This window comes from Leuresthes tenuis, unplaced genomic scaffold, assembly GCF_036924035.1.
Source record: "Leuresthes tenuis unplaced genomic scaffold, fLeuTen1.0.hap1 SCAF_14, whole genome shotgun sequence".
Lineage (NCBI taxonomy): Eukaryota > Metazoa > Chordata > Actinopteri > Atheriniformes > Atherinopsidae > Leuresthes > Leuresthes tenuis.
Genome location: NW_027325368.1, coordinates 6,364,642 through 6,387,847, shown reverse-complemented (window position 1 = coordinate 6,387,847; position 23,206 = coordinate 6,364,642). Strand labels below are relative to the sequence as shown.

Sequence of the window (23,206 nt, the reverse complement as noted above, 5' to 3'; positions counted from 1 at the left end):
TGAGAATTTGTAGTCATCACATGTTAACCAAAAAGCTGTGATTCCCATCCTTTACTGTACATTGCTGGTTGCCCAATGATAAGCCAGTCGCATAATAGCTCAAACATTTATTTTCAGCGTTTATCATAGAATCAGTGGTGATACATGTAACAACAGATAAAGAATAACATTCACAATATTAACCAGGGTTTACACTAATCATTTCCATATCCCTTTTTATTCATAACCTACGAACAAGGCAGTGTGTTTAATCTTGACTGTTTAATGTTATTTCTTTTTTCCTGTTTCATCTGTTTACATTCGTTCTTACTGCATATTGATAAAGTCCATGGGTCGCTTCATCAGAAGAGTCACCTCCAATTCGTCCCGCTCGCTGAAAAACTGGGCCCTGCCCTCCTGACTGTGGATGGGATGGGGCAGATGGAGGCCCAGTTTACTGAGGGTTGAAGGAAGGACAGGTGAAATAGACAGGGAGCTCACCCGGAAGACATTATGTGTAAGAATGGGAAGTTAAGATCTGTATGAAACAGCAATCAAAGCTCAGATCCGAGTGCAAGCCTCTGATTGAATACTCTGGAAAGAGGAGCTTTTGCTCTGAGTCACAGCCAAAGGGTCGTGAGGGGATTAAAAATGAAAGAGGATATTTTCAGAGCGTTTCTTACTATTTCGGCGTCCGTAGATCAAGGAACTTCTCTTTCACATCAAGGATGACATCTGTCGCTTTAGTGTCTGGTAGTTTAATTTTAACCTGAGAGTAGGGGGAAAAAGTCAGCATCATTTATGCAGTAGATTTCCAACACTTTTTGTCTTCTATTAAAAAAAACCCCACACTTTTCTGTGATAATTTATTTTGTTTAAATAAATCTTACATTAATTATAATCATCATATTCAATTTTAATTTATTTTACATTATTCATTTGAAATTTCTGTCCACAAACAGACATTTTTGAGTTAACTGAGCTAACCCTCAAATATGGGGTACCGATGCCTGAGTTTGTGTTTTTTGCCCCCCCCCAACACGTCCTTGAGCTTTTTGTTTTTCATTGTCTAAAACTACACCAAATGAAGATCCTGAAATGCCTGAAAAATTACCAGCATGGCTTCACAGCACATAGATGATGGGTCCTTCCTGCTTAAGCCCAGGAACATATCCTCTGTTCCCACACTCTGCTTCAGGATAATTTCATACCTGCACACAGATATTGTAAATTACACATGAAAACCACACGTAATCTAGTCAAGGAGAACAAAACATTGGCTGCTTCCCATACCATTTAGCTCAAACAAACACTTCAATTGAATCTCAGTGGGAGGTTCACTCTGAGTGAAGAACGCTCTACTTTCCCCAGAATTTGACCTCTTTATGTTTTCCCTTAGATGTGTGTCTCTGTCTGGTGGGCAGTCTTACTCAGGTTGTGGCCGCAGGTCAGCCAAATCATCATATTGGGAGCCCTGAGCCACCTCTTCCTCACTCCAGATATCTTTACTGTTCTTCTTCGTATAGGCACTCGACACTAAAACAACAGCAAGACATGCAAAATGAGTTTGTGACTTGGTACAATCGTTGTTTGAAAGAGAAAACACAAATCCTTACCTTGTTTATCTTTTTTGGGTGGGGGGCCAATATGTCCAGGACCCAGCTGTGCACATGCTGCAAGATTCTGTTGAAACAAGCTTCTTTATTTTATGTGAATGACTTCAAATCCTCTAATAGCAACCACAGTGTGATTTTGGAGTCACTAGTGAGCAATAAAGCGAAGCTAGTGGGCTTTAATTTTATACCTAAATCCTTTTTCTGTGTGTGCGTGTGTTAATCTTACTTTGCAGTCTCCATCCTCCTCTTCCTCCTGCTGAGTGGATAACAAGGCAGACAGAGCCTGTAGATTCTGGACGGATGAAACTCCAAAACAGTCCATTTAGGAAATATTTTTTTTCTTTTTTTTTAAATTATCAAACAACACAAAAATGTTATAACTACGACCACCTTGAATAACCAAAATTACAAATTACACTGCACCCTAAAGTAATAGCTACTAACAATAGCAGCTAGCTACTATGCTAACTGGACGTCCGTTGTTGACGATTTCCGTCTCCAGGGAGACGACGACGCTTCCAGGCTGCCATGGCAACCGAAGACATCGAACAAGTGAATGAACTGAATGGATGGACTGATTCAGAGGCTTTTACTTCTAAAGTGTGACACGTTATATTAATTATTATCATTGCTAATGTATTTATGTAAAATAAAGGTTTTTCTGGTGTAAGTGGTTGAGTTGGAGCTCATTTTGAGCCGTTTTGTTCATCTACTTATTTTACGGATAACTTTCTTTGTTGATAGTTAGTTGTTGTGAAAATATAAGGAAAAGTGTCACCATAGGCGCTATGAACAACTATTGAAAAAGCTTCAGATGTTTTAGAATAAGTTTATTCAGCAAGCAATTGTGTTGTTTAAAACTTTTCGTATAATTCCATATTCCATATATTTTGTTAACGCTTGTTCAAATTGAAAATGTATTACATGAACAAAATGTGCATTGTAATGAAAATATGTAAAATATAACAATTAAACGTTTATTTGATGTTAACTGTAGATTTTTCATCATGTACTTAACTACATTCCACCACTGAACTACTCTAAAAGGCTATCTATTCAAAAGTTACTCTAAAATACTCTAAATAAAGGCTCAGTTCATGCCTTTATTAGTAACACTTGTCCCGTAGTTGGACTGCTCGCGCTCTTTTGGAAGTAATAAAAGCGTATGTCAGACATGTGAGAGGCGGCGTCTTAAATTATGTCCCTTTACGGACACCGTAGACAATGCATGGCCCTCAGGGATCATGTTGAAGGTGAAAGGTAGTACCATGCCGAGAGCCCTGCGTTTGCTGCCGTTCGCAGTCTTTGCTGCTGAGGCTGCCGGTGACGGAGAGACAGAGGCCCCGGCCCTGTTAAACCGGGATGAACTGTCCCTGTACACCGCTCCTGGGCAGAAACTTCGCTACGTGGAGCCCGAAGCGGGTCAGCTGGAGGAGAGTGTCGCCACCGTGAGGAAATCAGTGGAGCCATACGCGGCTTGGTGTCAGGGCACATATGCCAAAATTAAACCCAAAGTTCAGAAGGTCGTCCAGTCCGGGAGTGACACCTACGCCTTTTTGCAAGACCCTCCGACGGGGTTTTACCCCCGGGCGGGAATCATCGGCTTCACCGGGATCCTCGGATTGTTTCTTGCCAGAGGCTCCAGGATTAAGGGACTGCTGTACCCGTCGGCTCTGATGACCGTGAGCACCTCCCTGTACTACCCGGAGCAGGCAGCGGGCATCGCAAAGTCAGCCGGAGACTCCGTGTACGACTACGCGGTGCAGAGCTACGCCGCGGTGGAGAAGCTCGTGAAGCCTCAAAGCAAACATGCAAAGAGCGCCAACTCAGAAACGAAACCGTGACGACTCCTGTTTGACCATGCAGTAACTGAGCAATAACAAATCATACAGCTGCTAATTCCCTGATACTGTAGAATAATAGGTGCTCTCTGGATGGCTTTTATATGCGACTTTCATGCCCACTCTTTGCACTATGCTTCACATGCATCTCAGGCCGGGCATTACCTGTCACAAAGGATTACAACTTGAATAATTTACCTGTGCTTCTGATTTGAATGTATATTTATCTATATAAAAAATCTACTAATCTTACATTAAAATTCAGGTTTCAACACCTCAGTTTTGTCTCTTATGTTGCACATGACACATTATGAAGTACATGGTGGTGTTTTGAAGGCTGTAATTTAAAATCAATGTTCTCATCTTCCATTGTGGCTAAAGTGGTTTTAGATTTGCGCTGCAGTTAAATGTAGGCCATCAATCAAGCTAAATGACAAATAACAAGATCACATTAGCTATATGATCCTTCCAGGTATGTTCATTAGCTTTATTTGAGTAAAATAACTTCACTATTTGTGGTTAGAATGCTTCCAAGGACAGTGACAGAAACCCAAGGGAATGAACAGTTATGTGACTGTTAAGCATATTTATTCATCTCAGCCAAAAAAAAAAAAAAAAAAAAAGTACAAAAATTAAATACGAGTCACTTTAAAGAAATCTCCTCAGAGCAGCACCAGCTTCTCATTTAGAGCAATCTGTGCTTGGGTCAGGTTAGACAGATAGGTCACCATCAACAGGTCCTGCAACAGTAAAACAGGAGTTTGTATTACAATCATGTTCAAGGTGATGACAAATGAGTGCAGGCCTGAAACATCCTCCTACAATTACTACCACATAAACTGATATTATTAGCACAACTTAAGCTGGTTCCAGGTCAGAACCGTGCACCTCCAATCTCCAAACTTTTGAGGAAGACTTACGTTGATGTTGGAGTTGAGCATGTTCTCAAAGTCCTCGGGTGAGATGGTCGGCACCTTGTTGACCAGGTCTGTGAGGAAACGGCCCACGCTGTTATCTGCCGTCACTTTTCCAGACTGAAACGGATGGAACAGCAGTGCGATTAACGTTCAATTAATTAACGCCTTAAATGTTCGCCAAACACACAACTAAGTGTTTGAAAGTCAGACGAGCACATTTGGAAATATGAATGTGCTGAAAACTGCCCCTAACAACTTTCTGTTTTGTATTCATCACAGAATAATGCATCTGTCTTGGATGCCAAAATCTGCAGAGCTTAGGCTGCCTAATTAAATTGCAGAGGAATAAGAAGAAGAATGATGAAGCAAAGTTGAAATTCAGCGCCACAGATGTTTGAGGGGCTGCAGCCAGCTGAGACACTCAGAGTTGTGCTGGAAGCGGTTCAGATTTGCTGTGAATTTCTACAGTTCAGAGTAGAAATATTCAGCCTCCTCGTCTTCATCCAGATTCAAAACCAGATCCGGCTGCATTCACTGAACCTCAGAAGTGGAGAGAATAAACTCTTTCTTTGCTATGAAGAACAAATTCTCATCAGCGGTTTTACAGTTCACTTAAGAAAGAGCTAAGCAAATAATGCGGCAGTTTGTTTAATATTTCATATCACACCTACCAAACCTGATTTCTAATTGCTGTTCTTTACAAGTTTTCCCCCATTCAGAAGTTGTCATAAGGACCCTGCAGAATAGATGGGTGGAGCGAGTGTTTTGATGTCCTAAAACAGGTCAATGTGAACAGAGGTATAAATTCATGGAGGTGTTGTACTGTGTTTCTCTAATACTTTGTCCAAAGACTCTCAGGAAACTGTAGACTTGTGAAAGAAGAGCATGTCTCCTGTATGTCACAGACTTACTGGAGTAGCTGCAGTTAATGTTGTGCAGAGCCTATGCTTCACTGCACAGGTTAGAGGAGTAAATATGCTCACTGGATTGATTTTTGTGCAGAACCGCAGTGATAGAACGCAGCTCCAGCCTAACTTTTCACCTGGTAGCTTCAAACTTACAGCTGGGATTAATGACTGCGTTGCTGCCGGTTTACTGTAGCCAGACAGAATCTATTCCTCTCCTGCGAAGCAGTTCACATCACACCCACCATAAGAAAGTGAGTTGCACAGTGAAACAATGTTGGTGGGTCAGTGCAAAGCTGGAAGGTGATTTAAATATCCAATATCTGCAGTGTGGATCTGCAATTTCCCATCTAAGCAGTTTGGTCGAGGTAAAGTTCTGCTCTGCTTGCTCGGTTCGTCTGAGCTGGTCTGAGATCTGTTTGGGGTCTTTCAGCCAACACTCAAGCCGCGTCTCAGGACTGAAAACCACTTTCTTGTGATTTTGAAACCTAATTTGATTTTTTAATCATTGTTCAGCTGAGTGGTTAATAACAGATCTAATATTAACTAGTAAGTTTGTAGTGTGACAAACGTAGAACATGGATTTATTGGCGCTTTACTCAAAGTTTAAATACACAGAGTTGGTTTTATACTCACCAGTACATCCTCGATGTACGCCAGCACAGTGGTCAGCATGTCCTGCATCCTGGATGCAGCTCCACCCACCTGAGACAGGTCAGAGGTCAACCCCTTGGTACGAGTGGGAGTCATACGTGTCCTCTGTAGAAGGTCCACTGAGGCACAGAGATGGCGCAATGAGACAGTTCAGTAAATACATCACACATTACGGTTTAATCAACGGTACGCTCTTTGAGATTTAAATATTTCTCTTTAGTGACAGACATGTGGTCACTGTCTGCGTTTACTTCAAGCCGCCTTTATTTATTCTTTGTAATCTTACCGCCGATCCTCTCTGTGTCGTAGTAGACATACTTGACAGTCAATGGGGTGAACATGACACCAACTGTCTTTCCTGGCACACCCATCTGTGCACTGTGTAAACGACACACACACACACATTCAGAATCGCATCCTCAGCCTGCAACCGATCAAATAAATCACAGACTTAAAGGTCAGCCGACCTGACATAGGCGCGGATGTTCATTTTGCCGCTCTGCAGTGCTGAGTCCACAGTCAGGTGAATGGGGTTGGAGGCCTCACGGCTGTAGTACTCGTGGATGAGCACAGAGTGTTCAGTGATGTCAAAGCCAGTGGCATACCTGTCGGCAAAGGTGTCACTCTTTAAAAACGACTCTTTTCCCTCCAACATAACCTTTTACATGACACATATGAACAACTGACGCACCACCCGATGATGACCTCTGTGGGTGACACCCTCTTGTGAAGCTCATACATGTTCTTGGCAAACTCCATGTCCACCGCAACCTGTTGCAGAAGACGATAAATTTGACACATGGTCATATATTTGCAAAACTAACCCCACTTTGTCAGCATAATCACTGCTTTAATAAATGGTCAATCGAATCAATAATCTCTCCAATCACACTTCTTTCACATCCTGCTCGTTTCGTTCAAATCATTAAGATTAATCTGAAGCAAAACAAGTGCAATCTCCCTTATTCAGTCCAGATTAAACAGAAAAGCCATGCGCCAACAAACGTGGGTAAAGTCCAGACCAAACAGCACCACGGCTCAAGCAGTCGTGTGTGAAACATTTTTAGGATGTTTCGGACATTTGGATGTTAGGAGGAATGAGGGGGAAAAGAAAAGAGTCACTGAAACACATGGGAAGGGGTCGAGAAAAGGTCTTTATATTAAATTGCAGTCTGCTGACTTATAAAAAGTGAAAAAATGCTAAATACATTCATCCAAGACATGACAGATGGCTGTTAGAATGACTACAATTTAAAAGTAAAAATAGATGTAATATAATGTAAACATGAACCATTGTTCTCACTTTCAAGTGTTCACTATCCTACAGAACACTTTCTGCTTTTTTGTGTAGAAAAAGTGAAGAAAAACAGTAATTATGTCAGTACTTCGATGCCAACTCCTGTGGCTTTTACGAAGGCTTGAACTCTCCAAGAACTTCTTCAATGAAACAATCTTCTTCATCAATCAGGTTCCAGCTTTATAGTTTATCAGTTAACAGATCAGCTATATTACCCACTGTAACCGGTCTGTTGTGTGTTAGTGATGGTTTATGTTTGGCTTTTCTGGATGGAAATCTCGTTTTCCTTTAACCACTTTCTTAAACTGAACCATTGACACCCGTTTCTGTGTTCTTTTGACCACAGGCTCATTGGTATTTTATGTGTATACTTATTAGTTTGTTAGTTAAGATTATTCCACAATTTTTTCCTACACTTTCAACTGTTTGAGGCATGATTTACAAAGCCAGAATGATCAACTATCAAATAAAACTGCTTACTCATATCTTTTTTTCGGAAAAAATTTTAAATAACTGAATAACAATCCTCCCTTCCAGGGATACCTTGTAATAATACTGGGAGTAAATGCGTCTAACAAACTTACCTCATCTTCCGACTCGTTGTGAGGGACAGAGAAGCAGTTGGTCACCTCAATAGAGTGTTTGTCAATAGTTCCTGAGGGCGACAAAAGTTAGAAATGGAACGTTGTTTAGCTCGGTATATTAGCATAAGCTAACTAATACGGGAGGCTAAATGTCTATCTTAGCTAACATTGACGATGATAGTCTCCACTGATGATTGATACATGTTATAAATTAAATACCTATTCAGAATAGATGAATGACTTAGCACACGATCTTTGTTTGCTGTTAATATGGAGACAGCTGTTACAGGTGATGCTGCTAGCAGTTTGGGTGGCTAATGCTAGCCAGATGTAGCTTAGCCTCTGGACTGGACTGAGCCAGCATGCGTTAGTGGGACCGCTAAGGTTAGCTACATGCTAACCATCACCTTTATCACGACAATATGCATCAAAGCGACGAAGGACAGATATGTCAGGTTTCTGCTTACCCAAAAGGGTTCCTATCACTCGACTCGCGCCCTCATTCCTTCGCTCGTAAGAGTCGCAAATAGATGCGAGAACGACGGGATGAATTTTCACAACTGGCCCGAACACCGACATCTTGGAGAAAGAGGACAACTAACCGGCCTCAGTGAACACATATACCGCCACCTAGAGAATGGCGGCTGAATAGCAGGTAACACATTTAATGCTAATTATAATCAAGTCACTGATATCATTGATAATACAATAGGTACGTGTGTGTACGTTTGGCTGCCTCTCGTCCTGTCAGCAGAAATTGTTAAGATTCAGAGTATAGGGTTTAGGTTTTTTTTATTTTCGTTTTAATTGTTATTTCCATTAAGAAAAGAAAAAAAGAAAAACTAAGTATCGGATGTACATTAAGAAATCAAAACGTGATTTGTATTTAATGTCTTTGATTTTGACCAAACATTTCATACAGGATGTCATCACATTATAACAGCATACAAAGGGCCTTCGCATTTCCTCCTCCGTGAACTCTGGAGATGCTGAGGTTCTGGCAGTCAGCAGCCAGGAGGGTGACGACGTCCGTCCCCTCTGTTGTGGAAATGAGAGGCGTCTGAGGCAAGCGGAGCTGGACTGACGACAGCATCCTCCGCCGCTCAGGGGCTCCACTCCACACCTGAACGACTTCATCAGACGCACATATGATGGGGCTCTCAGCGCTGCCGGGTTATCCTGTTGCCACCATTTCGCTCTGCTCGACACATGTTCTCCAGACGTCTCTGCGTAATCGTTGCACTTGAACTGCTTTTCTCATTTTTTTCTTAACTTGATCAACCAGTAGAAGGGTTGAGAGATTTTTATTTATTGCGATCAGGCTATTGAGTGATCGACTCGAGGTGCTTTTTGCTTTCCTGGATAAAGCGAGCAGGAGTGGACTGATGCTGCGTCGCTGGTAAACACCAGAAATGGGTGTCATCGAACCAAGGTCGCCAATGCCGGCTCATTCTCGGACCAGATATTCGCTTTTCTTATGATAAAACACCAGGACGACCCACGTCTTAAACATCGACAAGTTGCGACACTGAGCAGGTAGGATTTTGTTTACTCTCTGCTGTCTTGGCATTAATGAACGAGCTTTAATCGTTTAGTTTCTGTAGCCGGCTGGCAGACTCACAGACACCCTTTTACAGAGGCTATTTCTGATCCATCTATCAGACGTAGTGCGTCATCTTGATTGCTACTGTCAGTCTCCTCTTGCGTCTATCCGCCAGTTGCCCAAATGGACGCACAACATCCAGGGCTGTAGAGGACCTGGACTCCATTTTACTGTGCAAATAATTCAGACAAATCATGCCTCACTGTGCATATTTAACTCTGTGTCCTCTATGGGACTTATGTAAGACACCTCAGCAGGCCTACAGTGTAAATTCACATCTAAAATAGCAGTAAGTGCACTTACACAACACATACTCATGCAAAAGCCACATACACTCAGCCAGCCTAAGCTGTTTCATGAAACTACCTTAATTAAAGTGACTCTAATATGCATATGCCCAGCTGTGCTATAGGCTGTCTTTCAAATAAAAAGGGCAGAAATGTATTCAGCCCATGTGTCCTATTTACAGAAGAAGAAAAAAAGGATCTATGTTAGAACATTCCCGACATATTCCCAGGAATCTTGAAAGAAAGTTATGCAACATAAGCTTCTGTCAGCATTTAGTTTCAGAAAATCATTAGGTAGTGAGAACAGCAAATCAATTTCATGATTTAGTTTGATCATTGTGTTCTCCTCATTTATTTCAGGTTTCAGTCAAGCAAACAAATGTTCCAATCAATAGCCACTGGACACAGTCTACCATAGCGAGGATATCAATAACACTTTAATACGCTTCACACATACACAAACACACACACGTAGGCCATGGCGCTGGAAAACTCTGTATTCCCCTCCCGTCCTGACTCCCTTGCGCTCCCTGTGGAGGAGAAGGGGGAAGGGGAAGAAGTGGAGGTGGCCACAGAGGCGACTGCCTCCGCGGGTGTCTTCAACCTATCGGAAGAGCTGGGCCACGTTGTCACCACAGAGACAGTCCCTTCTCCTCCCGTCACGGCTAAGGTCAGCAGGTCATTCCAGGCCAAGCTGGCCGAGCGGGAGGCCCAAGCCAATCAGCACAGGAAGAAGACCCAGGGACCGGAGAAGGAGAGGGGACGATTCGGGTGGGGTGAGTGTCCTCTATTGCCCTCCATTTCAGGATGGTTTATTAGTCCCTCATAAAAATCAGAGTCAGAGAGACATTGTTGCTGGACACCGGACCCTTAATTTGAGCTGAACGTTGCTATTACATGACTAATGTCCCTTTTTCTATTTGTTTTCTCCACATGCACATACCGTATACTGCCCCAACTCATTTTCCTCTAATTTGGCCCATGCTGCAGTGGTGCTCAGTGATCTCAACAGTCTTGCACATCTTTTTTTTTCTATTCTGCTCTCTGTTTGCTTCCATCTGTGCATCTTTATGAAAGTAATAAAAAGCCCTTTTCCCTGTTAATGGAGTATGGAAAAGTACAGGACCCTATAGTTTTTGGATGTCTGTTGTCTTTGTATTTTAATCACAAACAACTTTAGTTGAACTTAAAGTTGAGCTACGGTGAAGCTTGGAATTTAAAACTATTTCAAGTAAACAGAAAAACAAAAAAAGAACAGTTTTCTATCTCGCCTGTATCTGGATGCACCCTCATTAATCAAAGACTTCCTAAAAACAACAAAAATCATCAGCTGCCTTCAGGAACTCAGAGCAACTTAAATCCATTGATGTTATCTTGTCTCATTTCGTCTGTTCTTTTCTCCTCATCTACCTGTTATCCCTCCTGCACTCTCTCAGCAGTTTTGTCCAATGCCACCTCCTTTAGTTTCTCCTCCATTCCTCTACGACTAGCCTGTCTTCTAAGTGCAGTCAGTTGTAGCTTCAAACAGCAAACACGTAAACATTTTGTTTCATAAAGGCAGCCCTTGCATGTGCTTGTTAAGTGTTTTTTTAAAGGATTTCTTGGAGCTGGTGTGATGAAACAGAGATGCACAAGAAAAATTGTTTTAAATGTTAAGTGAAAGTTGCAAGACCAAGATGCCCCATTAGACAGCCTTATGTACTACTATTTGATTGTCAAACCTGTGTCATTCATCCTAATAATGTTGCCTCCTTCTTTTTTTCCTTCCACCAGCCCGAGCTCGGCGTAAGAGGCAGCGCTATGTGGAGAAGAACGGTCGCTGCAATGTGCAGCACGGTAACATGCGGGAGACTTACCGCTACCTGACCGACATCTTCACCACGCTGGTGGATCTCAACTGGCGCTGCTCACTCTTCGTCTTCGTCATGGCCTACGCCGTCACATGGCTCTTCTTTGGGGCTATCTGGTACCTCATAGCCTACTGCAGGTAAGATTCATAAGAATAAGTAATATGAAGTCACTCCAGTAAGTCATGAGCCACGGAAACGTCTACAGGTTTTCACTGTAACTAAACACTTTTCACTTTAATGATAAACTCTTCACATTATGAAATTGATTAGATTTAACTCTAACTTGCATTTTCTAGAATTCTAGATCTGCTGCTTGTTTATACTTGTTGGAACTACAGAAATGTCAAAAATGGTGGTGTGGAAGGAGGGCCTAGATGCAGAACTCAAAGCAAAAGGTTGATTTATTAACAAAAGACAAAAAGGCAAGAACAAAAAGCGCAGCTGAGCCGGATATCAATAAACGCTAAACTGTGACCAAACAAAACAAAACAAGACTGTGAATAATGAAACAAGACTGACTATGAAACTATGAGGCAAAACGCGAGCAAGAACCATGGAAAGTGAAGTGAGGATTCTGCAATGGACTGAGGGAAACCTGGAAACTGAATACTGTGGGGAGGTGATTGGTCATGGAGTGCAGCTGTGAAGAAAACGGGTGACGTGAGGGAAACTTAACGTGACAAAAACATGACAAGAAATGAACCTAGAACCTGAAAACAAGACTCAAAACGTGTCGTGACAAGAAATCCCTTTTTGGGAAGCTTTTATTAACACCAGTGCGACAAGTTTTGGACTTCAACAGTTTCCACTTCCTGTTCTTGCTGCGCTTGTGTCTGCTTTGCTTGATTCCACTCTGTATTCTCTTTGAACTTTGCTTTGGAATCATGGTTCTGTGTCACATAAAAACAACACACAACGAAGCTGTTTGCGTCGCGGAGAGCAACATACATCGAGATGGGAGCAGCACCTTAAGTTTCTGAAGACACAAATATTAGAGAAACAGACTGGAAACAGAGCAGCAAAACAACAGTAGAACCTTTCATTCTGGAATAAAGTGAATCGTACACACAGCTAATAATGTGTTGCTGAATGCTAGCATTAAGTAAGGTAAACCTTAAAGTTAAAATTTGGAGAATATCATTTGTTCTTACTGTTCCTTGCTTTACTTTATCAACTACACACACAGACACACACACACACACACACACACACACACACACACACATATATATCTATACGTCCTAAAATGGAGGGCAATTGATATATGTATACATGCCCTGACTGCGATTCAAGCCACTGATCTTCTGTTCCAAGAGTGTTGATGATACAATTGATTAATTGAGGCAATATTTAGGCCTTTCAATAGCACAATTTCACCTCAGTTTAATTACATTTTTAGTAATATCGCACCGAATCACAACAAATAACTTTCTGTTGTTTTATTTTTCGGGAAATAATCATAGTTGCCTTTTTTTTAATTCTGCAGCTACAAGAAAAATAAAACACGATCCACATGATGCCACAATTTGTAGGAACTATTATTAGTTTAGCCTTGTCTCACACATACAAAAACCAAAGTGTAGCAACATATGACATTAACACATGATGCGTTAACTGCTGCTTAAGAGGTGCTGGATTTTTTTTCATTGAGTCAGGCTTGCTGTCTCTCTTTTCCTGTCCTCTTCTAAAGATAAATTATGTCTCCTGTCTGCAGCATCATACTACACAGAGCAATATAACAGTGGTATTGATCTTTTCAACAAGCTCTTGGCAAGAAAGGGGTGACGATCATACTTCCCTAAATCTTAAGCTTTCACTATAACTTTCACAATGCAGCACCACATTGTCAGACATGTCCGCTTTGAGAGCTAATGAAGTATAAAAAAAAAAGATGACCAAGCAGAAGCGATATGACAGCGTATTTCATCATGATGCGTTTTCTCTTCACATGTGTGAGTTGGATCTGATTAGCTAACGTAGTCATAATTGTGACCCTTTTTTACAGACCATCCCAAAGTGTGCTGCTAGAGATCTTTTATTGTTACTTTCCGTCTCCGGTCACCAACACAGGTCAATAAAATCATAGATTATAAGAATTACTTCACACCACTTTCATTAAGTAGTTCTCCTGCTGTGATAAAAAGGGACATTATCCTGCAGTGTGTGTTTGAAAGGAAACTTTCTGATGATATATTGGGAAGATGTGATGGAACGGTAGTTTTTGCAGCATAAATGTTAAGTTAATCAACACAGTTAAATCTGACTAACAGGATTACTTCTGTTCATTAATGGATTAGTTGAAAGGTGGAGACATATTTAAAGGGAGAGATGTATATATTTCTGCACATGATGTCTAAAAATATAGCTCCTACTTACATTATCACATTTTCTTTTCTCCTTTTGACACCCACTGCGTCACCCCCTCCCACCACCACCCCTCTTCAGCTTCTCACATATTCTCCTCTTTTTATTCCCAAGGGGTGATCTGGACCATCTGGAGGATGAGACATGGACACCGTGCGTAAACAACGTCAACGGTTTCATCTCGGCCTTCCTGTTCTCCATCGAAACAGAGACCACGATTGGCTACGGTCACCGTGTCATCACCGACCAGTGTCCAGTGGGCACCATGCTGCTGCTGCTGCAAGCTATACTGGGATCAATGGTGAACGCCTTCATGGTGAGCAGAGGCTGGCAGAAACCTGGATGAATGAGAATTACTATTTAAAAATCTACAGTCCAGGTCATTTCCCCAAAACAGTAATGATTTATTTACTTGTTAGACATTAAACTGCTGAAAATCACACAATGAGAAGAAGCCAAATATCATGATTTTCTTTCATGAGATTTAAGATTACAAGGCATCTCATGTTTAGTATTTCCATCCCTCATGAGTTTTAAATACAGATTATTTCTGTATCCAACTTGCTTAAAATATCAGCATAGCTGAATTTGATCTAATCTCCAGTGTTTGTCTCAATAAGCTTTAATCTTCAGTCAAATAAAACCTGGATGTTTGCCATTTTGATGCTGAATTACTGCTGAACTCTAAGATAATTGATCCATAACTTATAATTGCTGTACATGTATATCTGGGGCCATACAACTGAAAGTTCCTGCCTTGTAGATCCAATTTAAACTGTTGGGTAAATGAATTAGTGTTAGAACCTTGTTTAGTATAAATAAAAAAGATGTTAAAAAGGTTTCCAGAATGAAATGGGGTACATAAAGCAGGTGTTGATTTGAATATTTGCACATTTATCAAATTAAACGTTTCTTTTTCCACGACAATAACGCCTTTATGCCTAAAAATAGTGCAGATATCATGTTCCACTTTTGCCTCCATCAGCATGAGATGTGTGAATATGCAGTTTAGCCCTACTTTTTCCTTTGCTGTCTCCACTTTCTTAATACTTGACCATGTTAGCACACAGCAATTAAAGTGGTGCTTGATGTTAAATCAACCTAATTTCAGATCCCCACCCCACAAAGTCATGCGGCTGGTTTATGAAACTCTGAACGCTTGTATTGCTGTTATGGAGACAATAAAGTTGTTACAGATATAAAAAAATTGTTAATCCGAGGATTTCTCAACCTGTGAAAGGTTGGATGAAGTAAGCTGAAATGGGATTTCTGATATTTGTTAGACTTTCATCTGCACTGCCAGTTGGGGAAAAATCTTCTGCTCTTCCTGTCTGAGCCTAAGACTTAAAGTTCTCATAAAATGACAAGCTTACAGTGTTTTGCTCCCCATATTTTTTACCTTTCCTAAGGTGTTTTTACATAAGCACAGGGGATTTGAAGAGAATGTGCAGATTATTTAGTCTGCACTTTTTTCGTCAGCTGCTGTTCACACATTAACTTTACAGTAGAATATATTCTGCCCAAGATATACTCTCACAGCGTGATAAAGGAAGGAAGTCTGCATCTATCTGAAGTGCTAAACAGACAGGGCATAATGCAAAAAGACTGCTGGGATTTTAAAACTGTGTGTATCTGAACATATCAACTAAACCAGAGTGAATGGAAGCAGAAAACTGTTATCAGTACACACACTCATTTTAAAAGCTCCAGAAGATTTGCTGCTACATTCGCATATTGTCTGACTGGCTGACATTACGGCATTTTACCGGGAAGGTTGGTGGAAAATCACAAGTCCACAACGAATGCTGTAGAGATGTGCGTTCTCACATGATTCCTCTCTGAAACATCTTTAGAGCGTTTCGGGACTGCTGTGCAGGTGTGAAAATGGCCGTTTAAAAAGCAGAATCTTTGCCTAACCGGACATCTCCACTGGCCTAAGCAGGCACGACTCACTATTTCTGCACCAGCTCTGCCGGCATTTTAAATTCCCCCAACGATTTATTGTATGGACACCCCCCATTCAACAATTTGCTCTAAAGTAAAATTCGAAAATGCCTATTAGTGCTTGTTTTGTCATTGTTGGGCCAGACATTAGCATGTACACAACAGTGAATTTGGATTCATGGTTACTTTAAGAAAGAGTGTTCCTGTAACACATTTGGAAAAATACATTTTTAAACCTGTTGTAGTACACGAATGTGGCAAGTTGATGAGAAAATACAAAAATAGAGGCATTCTCAGTCAATATTCAAATTGATGTGGTTTCATCTGACCTGTGCCTGTCAGTGATGTCTGACCTGACTGTCTTTGAATGAAATGAAGTCTTCTGCTTGTTCAGCTGAATTAAATTGAAAATAGGATATTTTCAAGCTTGCTCTTGAGCCCGTAGAAGGTGATGAATGATGAATAATGGGCAGATGAAATTACTTCAATTCTTTGCGCAGACGGTATTCTTCCTAAAGAAGATTCACTTCACAAATGGTGATGAAGCTCCGCATTTGCAACATGAGCATGAGTTCACGCACAAAGACCCAGCCAGGATCATGTTTATGCATGTGTGTGAGCTGGAAACATGCCATATTAACATCTGATAAACACGTGGGATGTTTTACTGTTCATACTAAAAACATTTCACTCAGAGGTTAATGCAGGTGTCACTGCTGCTTTAAACACAGAAAGCTGGAAATAGCTCTATTGAGAAATGAGCCAAATTAGTTTGTATTCAGCAGCCACGATGAACATTTTCCAGGCTACATGGGCTTTATCCAGCTATTTAGCTGATGTGTTAATCACGAGCACTGAATAACAAGTTTATTTTTAGGTAATCCTCTACTGTTTTTGCCGACTGGTATATCTTCTGCTGCAGCTCTCTTTCAGTTTTGAGCAGGACCTGTATTTGCTTCCCCTCCCTCCCCTCTGTTCAGGTCGGCTGCATGTTTGTGAAGATCTCACAGCCTAACAAACGAGCCGAGACACTGGTGTTCTCCAAACACGCCGTCATCTCTCTGAGGGACGACAAGCTCTGTCTGATGTTCAGGGTGGGAGACCTTCGGAGTTCACACATCGTCGGGGCCAACATGAGGGCGAAGCTCATCAAATCCAAGCAAACTCAGGAGGGTAAGACCATCACTGATGGAGCCGATTCCCCTTTTTCCTCACTTTTATGGATTTTTATGATGAACAGTGGTAGTTAGAGTTCTGGGGTAGCTTAATGTCCTTAAGTGTCCAGTTACCATGTTTTCCCCCTTCACCTCCACTTTTACTGTCTCCTCCAGGTGAGTTCATCCCTCTGGATCAGACGGACATCAGCGTCGGCTTTGAGACGGGCGATGACCGTCTCTTCCTGGTCTCTCCGTTGGTGATCTCCCATGAGATTGATACACATTCACCCTTTTGGGACATGTCGCAGTCCCAGCTGGAGAAGGAGGACTTTGAGATTGTGGTCATTCTGGAGGGCATGGTGGAGGCCACTGGTGAGTCATGGGTCAAAAATAGTTGTTGAGCGCTGAGAAAGCAAATATGAGAACCTAATATATTTTGTGGTAGTTTTGTGCACAGGATGAATAATATTATCACAGTAAAAAATACATGCAAGTGATGGGGTAACAATGTGCTAAAGGATTTTAGGCAGCGCAGGGGGAAGCAAATAATGCAACAAGCAATATTTTCATATTCAGTGGTTTCATATAACTCATTGTAGAACATTTTCTGCGACAGCATTACATATATTGTGTGGGGAATAATACAGTGCAATTTAACTTCACTGTCAAGTTCCAGCTCCTTCTATATTGTAAATGCATGTTCTGCTACAACAAGTAGAAATATGCATTAGCAGATTAATCTTGCTGATGCATGCAAAGGCTTGATATTACACTAATATCATCACTGTTATACAGAGAGTAGACCCTCTAAAATGGTCCATTAGGAAATTAAATCCCTCTTCCAGGATGTCTGAATTTGGATCGGCAGTTCTTGGTTTGAGACCGCCTCAGTTTTTGTCTCAATCTCTCTGGAAGCTGTGTTGTGATTGTGCAGGAATGTGCATACAGTAAAATATCTGTTAGTTTGTTTTATTGAAAGGAGTAAAATAAGAAACTCATCTACCCTTGAGTGAGGCACAGAGCCCTGCTGTGCTCACTCGCTCTTGATAAATCATTTAAAAAGCATAAAATATGAATTTCTTGTGACATTCCAGCTTATAATTCTCCTCCGGCTTTATATTCAAACACGTTTCAGTTTTGTTTTCAGTCGACCTTCAATAGAAATTGTAAAACAGGAACAGTGTCCTTTGTTCCACTCCACTCCACCCCTCTATCTCACAGGATCTCCTTTGGACATTGTTAGAACTCATAAATCTTAAACCAAAGCATGTATGTCAGAGCTTACAGAAAACATATAGAGAGCTAATACCAGAACACACGGTGACTAGAGCTCAAACTACTGCACACCAAAGTGATATGAAAATATTTGGAAGAGACCGTAATATTCAAATACTCACATTTCCCTTGTCTCCAGTCTCGTATTAATTCCTCTTGTAGGCACAGTCAGGTTGCAGGTTTAAATCCTGCATCACAGAGTAATGGAACAGTCAGCCAGGGGGTTACAAATGTCAGATGTAACAGTGTAATTCCTCCATCACACACAGGCATCATAACTGGACCTTTCACCTGTTCAGTTCTCTAAAAGCTAACATTAAGAACTGGTTTGGACAAAGTCTAATCCATCTTACCAGTTTGGTTTTGTGCTGGGAAGCTCTGGTATGGTTCTCTAATTAATGACAAGTTTGAAATCAGAATTTCTAACTCCAGACTGGCAAAACGTTCAAATATGCCTACAAGACGTTGGATTTCCTGTTTGGGATGTAAAACATCCTGGTGAGGATTTTCTGTCAACAGCAAAGCAAAATGCAAGAGCTAAAGATTTGACTTGTCACCTCCAAAGTACAGCGAATGCAGTGTGATTTGAAACTAAAGTCGGGTGCTGTTAAAGCTGTTTAGCCTGACCTAAGAGCGCAACGTAAAAGTGACATAAAAATCCACGTCAAATCCAAGCAGTTCACTGAATTACATATTTTAAGTACAAGGTGGTACCAAACAAAATGCCAGGGTTGTTTTTCTGAGTTTCTGAGTTTGTCATCAATTCAGAAAGCCAAATATATGACGTATGTGCTTTAAAGCACAGAAAAAGGGCTTTTGTTGATTTGTCCCCTTGAGGATGAACAGTAAAGCTGAGGTGGGGAATCTTTCACACACAGCACCATATCTCTGCTCACAGAACCCTTCAGCTATGAAATACTCATCTTTTTATAGTCGTATTTGTGTTACGGGTTATTGCTGCTGCATTTACTCTTAACACGGTCACTCAGTAAACCAGAATCAAACAGATGTCTGGAAGGAACAAGTATCCAGTCAGTTGTACTGTGAGAGGATCCGGGTGACCTGTGATTACCTCTTTTTCTTTATCCTGCTCCCAAAACAGCCTTTTGTCAAATTCATTCTGAGGGGATGATATACTCAACTGTTTTCTACGCCGTTTGGCAAGCCTCCAGCGTATCACAGCTATTCATGATGCATCTCTAAGAGGTAAAGGTGGCCTATCTGCCTACTCCAAATATCGATTCCTTTGTCAGAGTGCTGCATTACAAAGAGGTAGCTGACAGTCATAACTCTGCTGCAGAGACTATTCATTCAACGACAGCTTTCCCATTAACCTGTTTGGGTAAATTAAATGTGTGCATCAGTTACAGGCAGCTGCTCTGACTCTTCTGCTTTGCCCACAGCCAAACACAGAGAAATCTTGCTCAATTCATTCCTCATGAGTTTGTTTGTGTGCGTAGGGATGACGTGCCAGGCGAGGAGCTCCTACCTGACGGAGGAGGTGTTGTGGGGTCACCGGTTCAGCCCGATGATGTTGCTGGCAGAGGGCTTCTTTGACATAGACTATGGAGCCTTTCATCACACATTTGAGGTAATTTTTCTCGCAGCTGATCTGTTTAATTTTGATTGAAAATGAATTGATAATGTTTATGTTTCGGCAGTGTGCTCGAACTTCATGAGATTGTTTTTGAAGAGCACTCGTGTTGTCAAAATGTATTTAGTTTTAAAATATACATCAGTCACCATTTTTCAGATTACAGAGACAGCCTTTCCACCAGCAGCAGACAAAAACGCTCCAATGTTTTTTGAGAAAATAAAATTGGAACAACTCCTCTGTTATCCCTATTCCTGTCTCCACCTACACGCGCAACCAACCCACTGAATTCTCACATTCTCTTAAGGCTACTGAAAGGCATGCTGGGAAATGTAGGAACTCTCACAATAGCACTTTTCTCATGTTTATTTTTGTTCCGGTGGGTACAATACAGTGCTTGGACCAGCGCCACATACCAAAGCTTTTATAGCCTAAGCTATAGACAGGTGACAAATGAAAGTGTCTTAGTGCCACCAGAAAAGCCTAAATGTGCCTCGGCACTAAATTCAGAAGTGTGAGGGATGAACATTTTGTTCACTTAATAATATTCCCTTATTTTATACACAAACACGTGTCTAAAATCTCTAATAGGTGTTCAACTGGCTTAAGATCTGGTGGTACAAAACCAAAGATTAACGTAATTTAAACCTAAATTTCATGCTCAGGCTCTTTATCTAGTAGCTAAATCTGTCGCAATCTTATTGATAAAATTATTGAGGAACTTAAATCCTCAGTTGCTGAACGATTTGCAGCTGGTCTTTCAGAGTGGTGAACCACTCCCAGTCTTAAATCCTGAAAGACTCGGCCTCTGTGTGATACATTTATACACAAAATAGCATTGCATGTGCTTACATGTTGCTGGTTATCCTGATAATTAGTGAGATATTGCAGCAGAAGTTTTAACTGTCCCTGTCCTGACTTTTTCAAAACATATTTTTAGCATCAAATTCAGGGTAATTGTCAGTTTCGATATTTTCTACTATTTCTTTGTGCTATAATTACTTGAATATGTTTTTTAATGCTATAGGGGTGGTATTAGTGTTGGTATTCATGTTTTACACGGCATCTCAACTTTTTTGGAAACAAAAATGTGTTAGGAATAATCATCTGGTGACTATAAATGTAGCAAATGTTATGATGATCCATTCAATGAGCAAAGTGGCAAACCAGCAAACAGACATTGGCATCTTTGCAGCATCTTTATGGCAGCTACTTCCTGACATTCTGTGAAAGGTAACATCTTTACAAAGTGTTTGCATGTATTGATGGTTCAGTGATTTGACCAACTTCTATGCTTATACACTCCCAAGGTGAACACGCCGTCCTGCTCAGCACGAGACCTCTCAGTGGCTGCAGCCAGACTCGATGCTCACTTGTACTGGTCCATCTCCAGCAGACTGGATGAAGAGCCCACCCTGACCAACCAAGCGACCAAACAGCCAGACAGCGGCACAACCAACAGCAAAGGAGGGGAAGCGAAATTCACTGTTGGAGAGATGACCGACATCCAGGAGCAATCAGGACTGGGCGAGCTGAACGGCAGCGTCGCCACCGATCAATCAGAATCAGAGACCTAGAACAGAGATTGTTTACAAAGACCTTCAGTATATCACCACCACATCACAGTTATACGTTAAAGTCCTTTTCTTTAAGGGCAGTTGAGTAGTTTCCTTAGTTCGCCAGTAAACGCCATACCCTATGTTGCCATATGGAAAAAGTAAGTTCTTAATATTTTGTCTTTTATATGTGCGTTCATCTTTGTTACCAGTGTACTGTACATGTGCTATATCTTCTTCGATTTGTGGTGTTAGCTCCAATCACCCTTGCCTATATCTACTTTAAAATGACAATACTATGCTTTAGGTGGGCTCAACAGCAGTACATTCAGCAGCAGAATGTGGCAGAAGATGGTCATTTATCCTGTTGGCCTAGAAGATCATGACATAGTGAAGAGTTAAGTGTGCGGACTGCTCACGTTTAGAATAGGTACAGTGCATTTAGATGCTTTAATTTCATCTGCACTCGACTAGAACGAAATAATGCATAACAAAACCAACTTTTTTAGGTGTAAAGATTTATTGCTAATCAGTCAGGGTGAAAGAGATACACCAGCTCATAGACGATACGATGATGTGTCTGCTCTTTATTTGGCTACAAACTATCATTTGGTGCTAGGAAAATGTCTAGAAGTCCATTTTGTGGGCAAAATTCTTAAAGTATGCTTGCTGGTTTCCTTCCCTTAGCGTAAACGCCTTCTTATTGTCAGGAGTTATCCAGTATTATTATACGTCTGTCAACAACACTCAGAAGTGCTGACTTTCCTTGCTGCACTCGAAACATTAAGGTAAATGGGGTGTTTGGAACCCTTAATGCAGAGAAAGGTTAACACTCAAGGATGTTTGTGGCTTTGTTTCACATTCGGTGGCTGTAGCACAAGGATTATCTATTGTTTGTCCCCAGCCACATATACACCAAAAGCACAACAGTGTCCCGCTCAGTTAAGCCCAGACTCCTGCTTCTGCTGCTGTGTATATATGTGGCCATTTTTACTTGATGTTTTTAATATTTAAAATTACACACCACTTAGAATGAATAAAGTTCAATATATTCCACAGTACTGGTTTCAGATTGTGTGTTGTTCTTAGGAAGATATGCAATGAGAAAAACTGCAGACTAGAGGTAGTAAGATTGTATATTTAGTCAGTGTAACAAAGTATTTGGGCTTTAATCGATAGGAATTATTTTTAGAGTTCATGGTTCACTGTAACTGTGAAAAATCTGTATTTTAAAGACAAAAAGTGTCAAATATATCTGAGTGTATTTATTCACATACTAGTTGCACTTTTAAAGGTTCCTATACTTGTTTCTTTCAAACATAAATACTGTACTTTTTGCTCCTCCAAATTTACACAAAATAACTATTTTGATTACATGTAAATATTTTAATAAGTTCACCCAATATGATTCAGCATATATGTTTTTCCTACACGTCACACTTACAAACTTTCAAATTAACAAACATAAAGGCAAAGTCAGTCATTTACAGGGAAAACTGATGGTTTAAACTCTTTAAATATGTTTTATTCCATGTTTCTAGTGGGAAGTTTTAGTGGGAAGTTTTAAGTTTTCAGGAAAGTCCTGATGTTTTCAAAAGCTGTACCTCCACCTACATCAAAATGTGGCATAAAAATGAAATGCTATGCATTATACAACACCTACAAGTCTTGGTTTTTACATTTAATGGAATAATTTAACATTTCAGAATTACTACTGTCTGGATACTTCTTCCTGGATACTTCTTCCAATCATGATACTAATAATCGATGAGAATAATCAATT

The 23,206-nt window shown here is 40.8% G+C and overlaps 4 protein-coding genes across 4 annotated transcripts; 2 read left to right on the top strand and 2 right to left on the bottom strand.

The window, feature by feature from the left end:
• Window positions 1-104: 104 nt before the first annotated feature.
• Window positions 105-2,155, bottom strand: dnaaf6 (dynein axonemal assembly factor 6). The gene is made up of 6 exons (XM_072363523.1): window positions 1,822-2,155; window positions 1,596-1,662; window positions 1,410-1,515; window positions 1,094-1,190; window positions 663-748; window positions 105-436 (listed from the first exon to the last, which is right to left on the bottom strand). Exons 1-6 carry the CDS (start codon window positions 1,915-1,917, stop codon window positions 307-309), a joined length of 582 nt encoding a protein of 193 aa, XP_072219624.1. The 5' UTR covers window positions 1,918-2,155; the 3' UTR covers window positions 105-306.
• A 646-nt stretch (window positions 2,156-2,801) lies between these two features.
• On the top strand, window positions 2,802-3,715 carry LOC140268596 (MICOS complex subunit MIC26-like). The gene has a single exon (XM_072363522.1). The coding sequence runs from the start codon at window positions 2,840-2,842 to the stop codon at window positions 3,437-3,439; it is 600 nt and encodes a 199-aa protein (XP_072219623.1). The 5' UTR covers window positions 2,802-2,839; the 3' UTR covers window positions 3,440-3,715.
• Window positions 3,716-3,896: 181 nt separating this feature from the next.
• eif3f (eukaryotic translation initiation factor 3, subunit F) lies at window positions 3,897-8,405 on the bottom strand. The gene is made up of 8 exons (XM_072363521.1): window positions 8,261-8,405; window positions 7,794-7,864; window positions 6,604-6,683; window positions 6,380-6,517; window positions 6,199-6,290; window positions 5,895-6,031; window positions 4,357-4,470; window positions 3,897-4,176 (listed from the first exon to the last, which is right to left on the bottom strand). Exons 1-8 carry the CDS (start codon window positions 8,370-8,372, stop codon window positions 4,099-4,101), a joined length of 822 nt encoding a protein of 273 aa, XP_072219622.1. The 5' UTR covers window positions 8,373-8,405; the 3' UTR covers window positions 3,897-4,098.
• Window positions 8,406-8,756: 351 nt separating this feature from the next.
• On the top strand, window positions 8,757-22,595 carry kcnj9 (potassium inwardly rectifying channel subfamily J member 9). Its single transcript, XM_072364262.1, has 8 exons — window positions 8,757-9,329; window positions 10,044-10,459; window positions 11,457-11,670; window positions 14,012-14,213; window positions 16,822-17,014; window positions 17,173-17,370; window positions 19,734-19,864; window positions 21,178-22,595. The coding sequence occupies exons 2-8, from the start codon at window positions 10,162-10,164 to the stop codon at window positions 21,442-21,444; spliced, it is 1,503 nt and encodes a 500-aa protein (XP_072220363.1). The 5' UTR covers window positions 8,757-9,329; window positions 10,044-10,161; the 3' UTR covers window positions 21,445-22,595.
• Window positions 22,596-23,206: the final 611 nt, after the last annotated feature.

Excerpts from the sequence above, each read along its gene's own strand:
- dnaaf6 (XM_072363523.1), bottom strand. The coding sequence starts at position 1,917 with ATGGACTGTTTTGGAGTTTCATCCGTCCAGAATCTACAGGCTCTGTCT. Across the intron at positions 1,663-1,821 it reads AGGAGGATGGAGACTGCAAA|AATCTTGCAGCATGTGCACA; the intron begins GTAAGATTAACA and ends TTGTTTCAACAG. Across the intron at positions 749-1,093 it reads TGTGCTGTGAAGCCATGCTG|GTTAAAATTAAACTACCAGA; the intron begins GTAATTTTTCAG and ends CCCTACTCTCAG.
- LOC140268596 (XM_072363522.1), top strand. The coding sequence starts at position 2,840 with ATGTTGAAGGTGAAAGGTAGTACCATGCCGAGAGCCCTGCGTTTGCTG.
- eif3f (XM_072363521.1), bottom strand. The coding sequence starts at position 8,372 with ATGTCGGTGTTCGGGCCAGTTGTGAAAATTCATCCCGTCGTTCTCGCA. Across the intron at positions 6,684-7,793 it reads ACAACGAGTCGGAAGATGAG|GTTGCGGTGGACATGGAGTT; the intron begins GTAAGTTTGTTA and ends CTTCTGCAACAG. Across the intron at positions 4,177-4,356 it reads TGCTCAACTCCAACATCAAC|GACCTGTTGATGGTGACCTA; the intron begins GTAAGTCTTCCT and ends TTACTGTTGCAG.
- kcnj9 (XM_072364262.1), top strand. The coding sequence starts at position 10,162 with ATGGCGCTGGAAAACTCTGTATTCCCCTCCCGTCCTGACTCCCTTGCG. Across the intron at positions 14,214-16,821 it reads CAATGGTGAACGCCTTCATG|GTCGGCTGCATGTTTGTGAA; the intron begins GTGAGCAGAGGC and ends CCCTCTGTTCAG. Across the intron at positions 17,371-19,733 it reads GGGCATGGTGGAGGCCACTG|GGATGACGTGCCAGGCGAGG; the intron begins GTGAGTCATGGG and ends TTGTGTGCGTAG.